Source organism: Nicotiana sylvestris, chromosome 12 (assembly GCF_000393655.2).
Source record: "Nicotiana sylvestris chromosome 12, ASM39365v2, whole genome shotgun sequence".
In the NCBI taxonomy this organism is placed as follows: domain Eukaryota; kingdom Viridiplantae; phylum Streptophyta; class Magnoliopsida; order Solanales; family Solanaceae; genus Nicotiana; species Nicotiana sylvestris.
In genome coordinates, this window is record NC_091068.1 from 94,711,012 (window position 1) to 94,727,135 (window position 16,124).

The 16,124-nt window shown below is 42.0% G+C and overlaps 1 protein-coding gene across 1 annotated transcript; it reads right to left on the reverse strand.

The window, feature by feature from the left end:
- Nucleotides 1-1,767: 1,767 nt before the first annotated feature.
- On the reverse strand, nucleotides 1,768-14,762 carry LOC138883397 (uncharacterized). Its single transcript, XM_070164080.1, has 6 exons — nucleotides 14,574-14,762; nucleotides 14,358-14,492; nucleotides 13,281-13,627; nucleotides 2,285-2,557; nucleotides 1,947-2,064; nucleotides 1,768-1,842 (listed from the first exon to the last, which is right to left on the reverse strand). The coding sequence occupies exons 1-6, from the start codon at nucleotides 14,760-14,762 to the stop codon at nucleotides 1,768-1,770; spliced, it is 1,137 nt and encodes a 378-aa protein (XP_070020181.1).
- Between the last annotated feature and the right edge of the window lie 1,362 nt (nucleotides 14,763-16,124).

Consider the following 16,124-nt stretch of genomic DNA (forward strand, 5'->3'; position numbering starts at 1 on the left):
CAAATTTCTCAGCTAAAATCCTTAATTTAATGATGAAATCAACTATATATTAATGAAATACAACCAAAAACGAGTTAAGAATCATTACCCAAAGTTAACTCTGAATAATTTAATGTTTTCGCTTGTGCGAGGGGATAACCGCATCTACGGTTTCACACCTGTGGAAAAACCATCGCAGGTGTGGACTTCACTTAAGTCCTCAAGGTTCACTTCAGCGAACAAGGGTCACTTCTGCGTGCCCGCTTCTGCATGCCCGCTTCTGCGCTCCTCACCTGCTCCTGCACTCCTCACCCGCTCCTGCGAGACCGCTTCTGCGGAACTCTGGCGGCACCTGCGGTCCCGGCTGGGCAGGCCCATGATCAATTCTGCAGCTTAATTGGTGCTTTTGCGGTGCTGAATCTGCAACCCAAGATGCGCAGGTGCGATTACACCAGATGCATCAAACTTCAGCCAATCCAACACTACTCCAAATGATCCGTTAAGCACCCGAAACTCACCCAACGTCCTTGGGACCTCAACCAAATATACCAACAAGTCCTAAAATACCATACGAACTTAGTCAAGCCCTCAAATCACATCAAACAACACTAAAATCATGAACCGCCCTCCAATTCAAACTTAAAGCACGTAAAACTTCAAATTTCCACAACCGATGCCGAAACTTATCAAACCACGTCCGATTGACCTCAAATTTTGCACACAAGTAATATTCAACATTATGGACACTACGCCAACTTCCAGAATCAGATTCTGACCCTGACATCAAAACACAACGGAGCTAACGGAATCGATGGACACACCCCTAAGTCCAATATTACCCAAAATACAATTCGGACATGCCCCTAAGTCCAAAACCACCCAATGGAGCTAACAAAATTGACGAAACTCTATTCCGGAGTCATCTTCACACAGTTTTGACTAAGGTCCAAATCCTAAGACTTAAGCCTCCATTTAGGGACTAAGTGTCCCAAAACATTCCAAAAACCTAGACAAAACCTCCGGGCAAGTCACATAAGTAGAAAAAGATACGGGGGAAGCAGTAAATGGGAGATCGGGGCTATACTCTCAAAACGACCGGCCGGATCGTTACATACTCCCCCTCTTAAAATAATTGTTCGTCCTCGAACGAGCATAGAAACATACCTGAAGTGGTGAAAGATGAGGGTAACGGCTTCGCATATCCTGCTCGGTCTTCTATGGCGCCTCCTCAACCGGTTGACCTCTCTACTGAACCTTTACTGAAGGAATGTTCTTTGACCTCAACTTTCGAACCTGCCTATCCAAAATAGCCACTGGCTCCTCAACATAAGATAGATCCTTTTCCAACTAGACTGAGCTGAAATCCAACATATGAGACGGATCACCGTGATACTTCCGGGGCATTGAATTATGGAATACAGGATGAACTCCTGCTAGATTGGGAGGTAAGGCAAGCTCATAAGCAACCTCCCCAACTCGCTGCAACACCTTAAATGGACCAATGAACCTTGGGCTCAACTTGCCCTTCTTTCTGAACCTCACAATGCCCTTCATAGGCAAAACCTGGAGCAAGACCCGCTCTCCAACCATGAATGCAACATCGCAAACCTTCTTATCCACATAACTCATCTGTCTGGACTGGGCTGTGCGAAGTCTATCCTGAGTCACCTTAACCTTCTCCAAGGCATCCTGAACCATGTCTGTACCCAATAATCTGGCCTCGCCCGACCTGAACCAACCCACTGGGGACTGACACCGCCTACCATATAGAGCCTCATTCGATGCCATCTAAATGCTGGACTGATAACTGTTGTTGTAGGCAAACTCTGCAAGGGGCAAGAACTGATCCCAAGAACATCTAAACTGCATCACACATGCACGGAACATATCCTCTAGAATCTGAATAGTGCGCTCAGACTGTCCATCCGTCTGAGGGTGAAATACTATGCTCAACTCCACCCAAGTACCCAACTCATGTTGTACAACCCTCTAGAACCGTGATGTAAACTGCGTACCCCGATTAGAGATGATATATACCGGCACACCATGAAGTATGACAATCTCACGGATATAAACTTGAGCCAGCTGCTCAGAAGAATAGGTAGTCATCATAAGAATGAAATGAGCTGACTTGGTCAGCCCATCCATAATCACCCAAACTGCATCAAACTTCTGCTAAGTCCATGGGAGTCCAACAACGAAATCCATAGTGATCCGCTCTTATTTCCACTCTGGAATCTCTAACTTCTGAAGTAATCTACCTGGCCTCTAATGCTCATACTTCACCTGCTAGCAATTTAGATACCGAACTACATATTCCACTATGTCCTTCTTCATTCTCCGCCACCAATAATGTTGCCTCAAGTCTTGATACATCTTCGTGGCACCTAGATGAATGGAGTACCGCGAATGATGAGCCTCATGGAGAATCAACTCACGCAATCCATCTATATTGGGCACACAGAGTCTGACATGCACCGTCAATGCACCATCATCCCCAATAGTGACCTCCTTAGCATCACTTTGTTGAATTGTGTCTTTAATGACGAGCAGATGGGGGTCATCACACTGACGCTCCCTAATACGATCCTAAAGAGAAGACAGGGAGACCATACAAGCCAAAACTCGACTTGACTCATAAATATACAATATAAAAAACTGGTTGGCCCATGGCCTCTCTACTGCTGGCAAATATGCTAAGCTCCCCAAACTCCCCGCCCTATGACTCAAGGCATCGGCCACCATATTGGCCTTCCTAAGATGGTACAAAATGGTGATACCATAATCTTTAAGTAGTTCTCACCACCTCCGTTGATGCTAGTTGAGATCCTTCTGCTTGAACAGATGTTGTAAACTCCGGTGATTAGTGTAGATCTCACAAGGGACACCATACAAATAGTGCCTCCATATCTTCAAGCCATGAACAATAGTTGCTAACTCAAGGTCATGGAAAGGATAGTTCTTTTCATGCACCTTCAGTTGTCTGGACGCGTAGGCAATTACCCTATAGTCGTGCATCAACACCATGCCTAGACCAATCCACGAAGTATCACAATAAACAGTATAAGACCCCAAACATGTAGGCGATACCAATACTAGGGTTGTAGTCAAACCAGTCTTGAGCTTTTAAAAGCTCTCCTCACACTCTTTTGTCCACCTGAATAGAGCAACCTTAAGGGTCCGCCTAGTCATAGGTGCTGCAATAGATGAGAATCCCTCAACAAATTGACGTTAGTACCCCGCCAAGCTAAGAAACTCTACACTGCTTCCACATTCGTCGGATCCACCTTGATCCCTTCACTCGACACTATGTGACCCAAAAATGCCACAGAATCTTACCAGAACCCACATTTTGAGAACTTTGCATATAATTTCTTCTCTCTCAAAGTTTGAAGCACAGTCCTCAGGTGCTGCTCATGATCCTCCCGACTCTGGGAGTACACCAGAATATCGTCAATAAAGACAATGACGAATGATTCAAGATATGGCCAAAATACAAGGTGCATCAAATGCATAAATGTTGTTGTGGAATTGGCCAGCCCAAATGACATCACAAGGAACTCATAATGACCACACCGAGTCCTGAAAGCAGTCTTCGGGATATCTGGCTCCCGAATTTACAACTAGTGATAGCCTGAACGCAAGTCAATCTTGAAAAACATTCTGGCGCCCTGTAACTGATCAAATAAGTCATTAATACGAGGCAAAGGATACATGTTCTTCATTATAACTTTGTTTAACTAGCGATAATCCATGCACATATGCATAGAACCATCCTTTTTCTTCACAAACAAGACAGGAGCACCCCCAAAGTGACACACTGGGCCGAATGAAGCCCTTATCAAGCAATTCTTGTAACTATTCCTTTAACTCCTTCAACTCAAGAGGGACCATACGATATGGAGGAATAGAGATGGGCTGAGTTCCCGGCAACAAATCAATACTAAAGTCGATATCTCTGTCGGGCGCCATGCTCAGAAGATCAGCTAGAAATATATTAGGGAAATCCCTCACTACTGGGGCTGACTCAACTGTAGAGGTATCAATACTGACAACTCTCACATAAGATAGATACGCATCACACCCCTTCTCAACTATTCATTGAGCTATAAGAAATGAAATAACTCTGTTGGGAGTGTAATCTAAGGTACCCCTCCACTCTAAACGCAGTAAACCTGGCATAGCCAGTATCACGATCTTGGTGTGACAATCAAGAATAGCATATTGGGGCGACAACCAGTCTATGTCCAAGATAATATCAAAATCTACCATACTAAGCAATAATAAATCAACTCTGGTCTTAAAACCACTAATAACAATCAAACACGATCGATACACATGGTCAACAACAATAGAATCTCCCACGGGTGTAGATACGTGAACAGGAGAACTCATAGAATCACGGGCTATGCCCAAATACGGGGCAAAATAAGATGACACATAGGAATAAGTGGAGCCTGGATCAAATTGAACCGATTCCTTGAGCTGGGTGAGTAGGTGGAGTGGTAACTAGTACTTTAATAATAGCTTGATAACCCTGGAGAGCATGCTGTGGCTGAGAATTCTGTGGAGGTTCACCCCTCCTAAGTCTACGGCAATCCCTCACCATATGGTGAGTGTCGCCATACTTAAAAAAAGCTCTGGGAGGATGTTGTTGTTGTGGCTGACTCGGGCCAAGTCTGCTGGACTGACCGCTAAAATCACCTCGTGTAGGAGGCACACTAGATACTGGGGGTGTATAATAAGGCTCCTGGGGCCTAGGAGGAGCAAGAATACCATTGGCAACTAGAAGAGCTAAAAGAATAAGGCAACTCACATAGCCCCTACCATGTCAAACTACAGCTGGGGCACAAGCACAAGAATAATGGCCAGACTCCGGAAACCTCTAGGCCTCTCTCTCCTCCCTTTTCCGAGCAAGCATGCCCTTCACTCTCCTAGCAATACTCACAACTTGCTAGTATGAGATATCCATCCCCAACTCGCCGTCCATGCTAGTCCTTATGTTGGGATGGAGCCCGTCGATAAACCGACGGACCCTCTCTCGAACTGTAGAAACCAAGGTCGGTGCATGTCTAGCAAAGTCACTGAAACGAACTGCATACTCTTACACAATCATAGCACCCTGGCACGAACTACTCAAACTCGTGCGACATGCAACTTTGAGGCTTTGAGGAACATACTCTCTCAAAAACATATCCAAGAATTGAGTCCATGTAAGTGAAGCTTCCTCAACCATACTGTCCAACTCATAAGCACGCCACCACTTATAGGCTGCTCCTCTAAGCTGAAACGCAGTGAAAGAAACCCCACTAGACTCTGCTATGCCCATAGTGCGGAGGATACGGTGGCACTCGTCCAAAAATCCCTAAGCATCCTCTGAAGCTAGACCACTGAAAGTAGGAGGGTGGTACTTTTTATACCTCTCGAGCCTATGCTACTCCTAATCAAAAACTGTTGCCCTACCCTCGGGCTGAACTGGGGCTACATATGGCACCGGTATAACCTCTGGAATCTGATCAACCTGAACCCACTGCTCTAGGGTGCGGGTGGCGGGAGTCTATGCTCCTCCCCCGGCCTGAGATGTGGATGGAGAAAAGGGAATCATCCTTGCCTGAGCTAGAGTATCGAACATGCTTAGGAACTGTGCAAGGGTCTTCTAAAGAGATGGTGTAATAGTAGTAGGCGTCTTAAGTGCCTACGCTCCGACAGGAGCTACTGGTGGCTCTTCTATAGCAACTCGCTCGGGTGCTCTGGTTGTACCACGTGGGCGTCCTCGGCCTCTAACCCGGCCCAGGCTTCTGGTAGATCTAGCAGGGGGGGCGGGTGCCTGGTCATCTCCATATCACGACCCGAGTTCACCCTCTATGAACTGTCGTGATGGCACCTAGTATCTACGATTAGGTAAGCCCAACAATTTGCGGAAAAAGGAAACAAAAGATAAAACTAGCCAAAATTGTGAATAAAACATAAATAAACGATTAAGATGTCGCTCGACATATACAATACAAACTCTCAAACTAAACAACTCCCAAAACCCGAAATCTCATGAAATCACAAACTGTTGAATAACTACAAGTGTTCTAACTCTAGAATGTCTAAACAGAAGTAAATACATGAGAGCTAAAGCTAGAGGGGAGAATAGAGAGGGACTCTTCGATGTATAGGACATCTACCGGGTGCTGTCTCGTAGTCCCAAATATAAATGTGCAGGGAAATCTACCGGAATACCGATCCGTAGTCCCAAAGTAAACACACAACCAGCTTAGAAAGTATATAGTTCTATTCAAGAATTAGATAGGAATTTCTACCCTAACATGATGCACAGAGTACAAGTAGAGGCACAGAGTACGAGTTCATACATACCAAATATATCAAAATCCGACCACAAACAACCCCTCAAGGTTGAGGCAGGCTGATTTATTACATAATTCAGATAAGAAGCCCAAGTCAGGCCTGCCTGCTGGTTGTAGTTAATAGCACAGATTCAGTTTACAGCTTTTATCCTAAGGCTTGCCTAAGGGTTAGGACAAAGTCTTATAGGCATGATTCAAAAGGCAGTAAAACTCGAAATGAATTATTTGAAACCATATATGCATACTCGTTAAACTGCTAAGGGAGAGACTCAGATTATTAAAAGAAAAGCAGAATTTAAACAAATTGATTATAAGCTTTGCAACTTACAATATCAATTATTACTGATTTTTATATCTAACATTAAGTGAGGCGAATCATATTCAATTAGAAATTCCTATAAGCATGTTTTCTAGGCGTTACTGATTTTTAAAACCTTGTAGACATAATATAAAAATGCATAAAACTCGTCTTAAACCTATGAACATGATATCTAGATGCTGAATTCTGTTTAAGACGTGATACCTAAGTGCAATTGAATGTTTAAGTCCTATGAGCATGGTATCTAGGTGCAGAAATTTGTTTAAGACCTATGAACATGATTTCTATATGAGAAAATGGATATACATGATTCAGAAAGACCTATAGGCATATTTTCTATATGTATATGCAGAATTCAGATTGACTTATAGGCATGATTTCTAGATGAGAGTAGCAGACCTATGATCATGATTTCTATATGAAAATGGACATTCAGAATTCCCTATAGACATGCTTCTATATGCATTTGAATGTGCAGAATTTGAAAACCTATAAACGTGGTATCTATGTGAGAATGCAGAATTCAAAATTCCTATAGACATGGTATCTACCCTTTTTGCATATATAATTACCCGCCCTTTTCACTAATCAGCCCTAAATGTTTATTAAAAAATTATTACAACACAAAATAAAGTAAAAGAATACATTAGAAATTAAAAGTACAACAAAGGAGAGCCTGATTCAGACTTCATGTCTGAAATATGAGGTAAACCAACTCCAAGAGATTCATGATCCAAAGCCTTTCTCCCATTTGAGTATGTCAGAGTTCCCTAAGAGTCTAAAATGTACTCCGGGCAGTGCTCACACCCAAACGTATTACCAGATTAAGACAAGTGCAGTGTGGAAAGGCCAGCCCTCAAGTGACTAAGTTCAGAGGGAACTCAAGGTCCCAAAGCAAGGCTTACGAGAGGGGGGCAGAACTTAAAGACTAAGAGAGAGTGCAAGTGCGAGAACAGAATTCTGAGAGGGGGAAGGGGAAGGGAAATAGTTACAAATAAGTACACATAGGGGTTCAGGGGAATGGGGAGATTGTAAAGAGGCAAGGGAAGGTTGTGGGCATACCCAGCAATGGAGAATGCTAGCACACCCATAAGCCTGTTAGAACACACTATTTAGAGGCTAGGATCCCAAAGGATCAAATTTAATTCATGGACAATAATTTGCATATTGTCATGCCTTAAACCGTAGCTCAACACATAGGGGGCAGGGGTTTGGGATTCATAACAGAAACAGGTAGAAAGGAATCAGCATACTAATTTAAGTGTTAAACTATACAGAAACAGTAAGTAGACATGGATACAAAAGCATAAATAAACACATTGTTGTGGTGCTAAAGCTTAAATCAGGACATACTAGTTTCAAGGAAACAAATAGAGAAAAGGAGTAGGTCTTGTAAACAAGCCACAATGCAAGCAAATAAGAGAGAATACTATTGCGTGTAAGTGTAGTTTCAGAAGAAAACTATGAGTGATTGATTATCTATGTCAATGAAAGAATCGTGTATTTATAGTGTGAAAAACAAGCAGAAATAAGGTAAGAAAACAGTTAAGGAACTGAATATCAATTAAGAATCATTCACACAAGATTTCCTTTAATTAAGGAACTCAGATTCAAACGGGAAAATTATTTAAGGGAAGAAATCAAATAAACATCTTGTGCAAAGCATGCAATTAGGGGTAAATAATAGAAAGTTACTTAAGGGCAGAATTTTTAAATACACGGTTACATAAATAAGTTACGAAAAATCAATTAGTATCCAGTAAATCAAGGATCAACGATTTTGTAATCAATAGTCCATGAATGAACCGAGTCAGAAAAGTTAAGGAAAGTCAAGTAACATAAATCAAGTCATAGGGAAATCAGCAAATAAGGAAAGAAATGAATCAAACCTATACAGAAGGAAGTCTGAAACTAATCAAGATTTGAAAGCCATTTTAGAGGGGAAGTCTAGCATATATAAAGAGCATACAAACATGTTAAGGTGAGAGAAGATGTCATGTCATTGCAAAATCAGTAGATAATAGACTATAGGAGCATGGCTATCACAAAGGTTAGCAATGTAAAGGAGAAGTAGCATATAAAAATCCAGTGTAAAAGACCTTAGAAGAGTTTAGCAAAAGTCAGAATCATATGAAAAACAAGGACTTCAAAACTCAGTTCAGAGACTCGAAATAGGTCTGAAAAAGTTAGGGTTTCTTTTGAGATAAAACCAATTCAAGCAAATCACATAGCCAGTGGTTTTCAAACTTGAGAAAACCCCCCAAATTGTAGGGTTTTTACCATCAGTCGAGTGCAGAGATGAGAGGGCAAGTAATTAGGTCGAAACAGGTTCAAAGGTCTCAGAAAAGAACTGAAACCTTTAACATGTTCCTTCAGCAACAGAAACTCATGAGAAACATGGTAGAATAGTAACATGAAAAACACAGTAGAAGCACTCAAAGAAAACATAGTAGAAGAAACTAATACACAGCATAGTAGAAGAAAAACTAATCAGAACACAGTAGAGGAAACCTAGTAGAAGAAACATAGTAGAAGAAACTAATACGAAACATAGTAGAAGAAAACTAATCAGAACACAGTAGAGGAAACTTAATAAGAAACACACAAGAACACAGTAAAGAAAAAATACAGAAGAAGAAATACACTAAAGAAAGAGAAAATCGGAGAAACATCTAAATAACTCAGAAAACCCTAGATCGAAAAAAAAAGAGATCAGAAAAACCTCAAAAGCTAGGGTTTTCAGAGGAACCCAAACGATGAGAAAGGCTTGGATCTAAGTAAGAGATGTCGAGGCAAAGCTTGAAACAGGCATGGCTCGCCGGAGCAGGCCGAAGATGGTCGTGGAACTTGAATCAACAGAGATCTGGACCCAACTCTTCGTGGTCGAGTCATGAAGCTCCAGTAACCTTATGTGATGAGCCATAGGTGGCTTGGTGGGTGGTGAAACCACCATGGGTTCAGGCCAGAAGGTGGCCGGAAAAGATGAAGGGAACTCATCGGCGAGGAGGTGAAAGGGGGAAGGTTCTAGAGAGAACAAGATGTAGAGAGATAGAGACGAGTGAGGAAATGAGGGTATTGGGGGGTCGTTTGGAATTAAAAAAGGTAAGAACGAGTGAGGGTCGTTGATCTTTTAGATCAACGGCCAGGATTTAATAACGTTTTGGGTCGGGTAGGGGTAATTGGGGCCTGGGTCGGGTTTTAATTGAAATTGGGCTGAAAATTGGGGTCCAATTTGAGGTTAGATTTTAGGCTAAAATTGAAACGAATTGGGCCATTATTTAAATAGCCAATTTTTTCCTTTTAAAATTATATAAAAAATAGTAAATTAATTTCTGGGAGTAAATTAAAGGTACTAAAATGATTAATAACATATAATGATGAAAATAAAAATACTGGAGTCAATTTTATAATTATAAACACAATTAAATCTTGAAATAGACTAATATTGCAATTATATGCAATTTTAGCTTAAACAATACTAAATAAATTTTGTAAAAATATGCAAAATTTATGTTAGCTACATTTTAGTATAAATATGAGAATCTGATAAGTGAATTACCAAAATGACAATTTTGGGAATAATTATTGGGCTTTTCTTGCTAAAATAAGGCAATAAATTGATTTAAAAAAAATCTTAAAAAAATAAGAGAAAATATTGAAACCTTGGGACATAATTATATATGCATATACATGCTATTTTGAGAGTATTTTGCGTATTGAAAATATACAGGAAAAATTTGGGTATCAACAGCTGCCCCTTTTTACCTGGGAAGGATGAAAGAGTTGTGGGGTAAAGATATGATGGTCAATTTTGACCGAACGAAAGGGTTCGAGGAGACTTTCAAGAACGGACGCAATATTTAGATCGGGATGAATGGTTAAGGTCTAATAGGGGTGCGGGAACTGGAGCGAGATTGCTCTTGCTGAGATAACCATTGCTCGCCGGTTTACCTGCAAATAAGCAATACAAGCATATATTGTGTGTAAATTTAAACATGATACAAGTTCCCGTCGGACCATGAATGTTGTCTTTGGACGGTTAGGATGACGTCCCTAGACCATGATGTCCTGGGCCATGAAGCTTATAATAAAGGATTCGCATGCCATGAAATGATGCTCTCGGGCTGTGAGAATGATGCCTCCGAACCATGATGCCTTTGAATAATAATATGCAAAAGATTAAAAAGGGATCCTCAGGCCATGATATGGTGTTCTCGGGATATGAAAATGGTGCCTCCCAACAATGATGCCTTTGGATGATTTGGCGATCTTTCAACCCATTAGATGCAGTAGGTGGCGATCTTTCAGCCGATGAGATACAATGGGTGGCGATCTTTCAGCCATGCAAATGTAGAGGTGGCGATCTTTCAGCCAATGAGAATGTAAATAGGGTGGCGATCTTTCAGCCATGCAAATGTAGAGGTAGCGATCTTTCAATCATGCAAATGTAAATAAGGTGGCGATCTTTCAGCCATGCAAATGTAAATAAGGTGGCGATCTTTCAGCCATGCAAATTTAGAGGTGGCGATCTTTCAGCCATGTAAATGCAAGTAAGGTGGCGATCTTTCAGCCATGCAAATGTAGAGGTGGCGATCTTTCAGCCATGTAAATGTAAATAAGGTGGCGATCTTTCAGCCAATGCAAATGTGAATAAGGTGGCGATCTTTCAGCCATGCAGATGGAGGTAGAGCTTAACCTCGGAAGGTAGAATGGTAGCGTCATGCAATGCAAGAAAATGCAGATGGAGGTAGAGCTTAACCTCGGAAGGCAGAATGGTAGCCTTATGCAATGCGACAAATGCATATGGAGACAGTGCTTAGTCTCGGAAGGCGGAATGGTAGCCTTATGCAATGCAAGAAAATGTAGATGGAGACAGTGCTTAGTCTCGGAAGGCAGAATGGTAGCCTTATGCAGGAAGTAAAAAGGGCAAATGGCAATAGAGTTTTCTTAGCTGATAGCGGATTGCGAGATCGTGATTGTTGGGGATATTATGCTTGTTGGGGATACTGTTGTGTGCGGATAGCAGTTGCGAGCAAGTGCAACGGTTCAGAGAGTTGTATTCCTGAACTTTGTGAGTGAGCGTATAGTATATTTGATGATTTTGCAACTCAAGTGCCTGCATCTAAAGAAAAATTGTGAGTTTTGTAAAAGGGGAGGTTAGTTCGCATCCCTGCTGGCTCTGCTTGACCTGATCGGCTTTGATCTGGTAATATTGTACGTATCATTGGGGTAATGTTGCTAAACAAAGTGATTTCAGAAATAAATATGCATGATTTTGTAAAAAATATGACATAAGTGTATAATCAAGAACAACTTTTAGATGAACCGGTGACAGTGGCGTGGTTCAAGACATTGCAATCTCTCTTGTAACGGAATTTTGAGGGTCCTCCTCAAAATTTTGCCCTAGTTTCCAATTGCGGGGGGAAATGAAATTTTATTGAATTGTGACTGAACCCATAGGGCTGCCTATGTATCCCCTCTTAAACGGGAATCAAGTCAGGCGTAGTTCAATTACATCGATGAGGAAAGCATGAAAATTACACATAGTAACGCTTGACTGCATCTGAATTAATCGGTTTTGGACAAACTTCTCCATCCATTTCTGCAAGTATGAGGGCTCCTCCTATCAGAACCCGGTGAACCATGTATGGACACTGCTAGTTGGGAGAGAACTTCCCTTTGGCTACATCTTGATGGGAGAAAATTTTCTTTAACACCAGTTGCCCCGGTGCGAACCGTCTCGGCTTGACTCTTTTGTTGAAGGCTCTAGACATTCTGTTCTGATAAAGCTGACCATGGCAAAATGCATTCATTCTCTTTCCATCTATAAGAGCTAGCTGCTCGTAACGATTCTTTACCCATTCTGCATCGTCTAGCTTTGCTTCATGTATGATTCTTAATGAGGGAATTTCCACCTCGGCGGGAATGATGGCTTCTGTACCATATACCAGCATATAGGGGGTTGCTCCGGTTGATGTGCGGACTGCGGTGCGGTATCCCAATAAAACAAATGATAGCTTCTCATGACACTGCTTATGCTTCTCTATCATTTTCCTTAGTATCTTCTTGATATTCTTATTGTCGGCTTCGAGGACTCCGTTCATCTGAGGTCTGTAGGCTGTGGAATTCTTGTGTCTAATCTTGAAGGTTTCATACATGGCTTTCATCAAGTCACTGTTGAGGTTGGAGCCGTTGTCAGTAATGATCGACTCTGGAATCCCGAACAAATAATGCGGTCGCGGACAAAGTCTGCCATGACTTTCTTAGTCAGGGCTCTGTAAGATGCTGCTTCGACCCATTTGGTGAAATAGTTGATTGCTCCTAGGATAAACCTGTGCCCGTTAGAGGCGGCAGGCTCGATTGGTCCAATAACATCCATTCCCCAAGCGGCGAATGGCCATGGTGAGCTTGTTGCATTAAGCTTATTCGGAGGTACCCTTATCATGTCTGCATGTATCTAGCAGCGGTGGCATTTCTGGACATAGTAGATGCAGTCCGTCTCCATAGTCATCCAGAAGTAACCAGCTCGAAGTATCTTCTTTGCTAAGACAAAGTCATTCATATGTGGACCGCAGGTCCCAGTATGAATTTCTTCTAGTAGCCTGGATGCTTCCTTTGCGTCGACACACCTTAGTAATCCCAAATCCGGAGTCCTCCTATACAGAATTCCTCCGCTGTAAAAGAAATTGTTAGACAGCCTTCGAAATGTGCGCTTCTGATTAGTGTTCGCAAATTCTGGGTATTCTTTTTTCGCCAAATATTCCTTGATATCATGAAACCAAGGCTTTCCATCTGTTTCTTCTTTGACATAAGCACTGTAAGCTGGTTGATCATAGATCTTTACCGGAATGGGATCAATGAAGTTCTTGTCTGGATGTTGCATCATTGATGATAGGGTGGCCAATGCATCGGCAAACTCATTCTTGACTCTGAGAACATGCTGGAACTCTGTCTTTGTGAACCTCTTTCTCAGTTCCTGTACATGATGCAGATAAGGGAGTATCTTGGAGTTCTTGGTCGTCCATTCTTCTCGGACCTGATGTATAAGCAAATCTGAATCCCCCATTACTAGCAACTCTTGGATGTTCAAGTGAATGGTCATCTTGAGCCCTAAGATGCAGGCTTTATACTCGGCCATATTGTTGGTGCAGGGAAACCTGAGCTTGGCGGACACCGGATAATGCTGACCAGTTTCTGATACTAGGATTGCTCCTATGCCAACTCCTTTGAAATTTGCTGCTCCATCGAAAAACATTCTCCAACCATCATAGGATTCTGCAATGTCCTCTCCTATGAACAATACCTTTTTGTCAGGAAAATACGTTTTTAGGGGTTCGTATTCTCTGTCCACGGGGTTTTCAGCAAGGTGATCTGCTAATGCCTATCCCTTGATTGCCTTCTGAGTTACGTAGACAATGTCAAATTCACTCAACAGGATTTGCCACTTGGCTAACTTGCTAGTGGGCATGGACTTCTGGAAGATGTACTTCAAGAGATCCATCCTTGATATGAGATATGTAGTATAGGCACAGAAATAGTGCCTCAATTTCTGAGCTACCCAAGTCAAAGCACAGCAGGTGCGCTCTAACAGAGAATACTGGGCCTCGTACGGGGTGAAACTTCTTACTGAGGTAATAGATGGCCTGCTCCTTCATCCCCATTTCATCATGTTGCCCCAGAACACAACTGAACACTCCATCCAATACTGTAAGGTAGAGTAATAAGGGTCTACCTGGCTCAGGTGGGACTAAGACTGGTGGTGTTGGCAAGTATTCCTTTATTCTATCGAAAGCTCTTTGGCAATCATCAGTCCATTTGGTAGCGGCGTCCTTCTTTAACATCTTGAAGATTGGCTCACAGATAACTATAGATTGTGCTATGAACCGGCTGATATAGTTAAGTCTCCCCAAGAAACGCATTACGTCCTTCTTGTTCTTTGGCAGTGGCAACTCTTGAATAGCTTTGACCTTTGATGGATCCAGTTGTATTCCTCGGTGACTTACAATGAACCCAAGTAGTTTTCTGGCATGAACCCCAAATGCGCACTTTGCAGGCTTCAGTCTTTGGTTGTACCTTCTCAGTCTATTGAAGAACTTCCTCAAATCTTCCATGTGATTAGTGTCTTTCTTGGACTTGATGATAATATCGTCTACATATACTTCGATCTCCTTGTGTATCATATCGTGGAAAATGGTGGTCATGGCCCTCATATAGGTGGCCCCAACATTCTTTAAGCCGAACGGAATCATCTTGTAACAGTACATCCCCCACGGCGTAATGAAAGCCATTTTCTCGGCATCTTCTTCATCCATCCAGATCTGATGATACCCAGCGAAACAATCCACAAATGACTGCAATTCATGCTTGGCATAATTGTCGATCAGGATGTGTATGCTTGGCAAGGGGAAGTCATCTTTCGGACTGGCCCGGTTGAGATCCCGGTAGTCGACACAGACTCTGACCTTTCCGTCCTTCTTTGGTACTGGCACAATGTTGGCTAACTATGTTGGGTACTCTACTACCCTGAGAACCTTGGCTTTGACATGCTTGGTAACTTCTTCCTTGATCTTCAAACTCATATCAGGTTTGAATTTTCTGAGCTTCTGCTTTTTTGGTAGACACGTTGGATGAATTGGCAGTTTGTGAGCCACAATATATGTACTCATACCAGTCATATCATCATACGACCAGGCGAATATATCTTCATATTCTCTTAGTAATTCTGTGTACCCTTCCTTTTCCGATGGCAACAAATGAATGCTAATTCGTGTCTCTTTGACATTTTCTGCATCTCCCAGGTTAACAATCTCAGTCTCGTCTAGGTTGGACTTAGGCTTGTTCTAGAAATTCTCGACTTATTTAACAATATCTTTTGGTATATCATCTTTCTCTAAATCTATATATGTTTGTTGCGTTGTCTCGTTGCACATCACAGTCATTGGTTCATCAAGATAGGTAATAGTAATGCTGTATAAGTAAAGTAATGAGAGAAAATAATAGTAATAAGTGTTGATTCATAAGGAAAGTCAAAAATGCTTTGATAAATTGCACAATTGTTTTGAACATTGGAGATCTTATTACGGGAATTAAAAATGTGAAAGGAAAATCATTTAGTAATTAAAAATAGTGCATGATGCTTGTTTTAGCCTTGCTACCCCGAGACTCGTCGGGCTCTGGTTGTCCTGATGCTCCAATTATTGAGGCGTGCCCCTCTACTTACGGTCTGTATGGAAGGGCCTTCCTCCCCCTCCTCCTCGAGAACAACACAATAATCCATGTCATTGTCCTCTAAGAACAAGTTTTTCACAACTGCCAGTGCTTCCTCTTCTTCCGACCCAAAGATAACATCAACCGGTTGGAAAGTCTGCTCCAAATGTGGTATTGGCTGCTCCAGCGGATAGTAAGGACCGCGCCATGGTGGAGACCAATGGTTTAATTCCTCACAAGTTACTCATTTCCCAGACCAAAAGTAG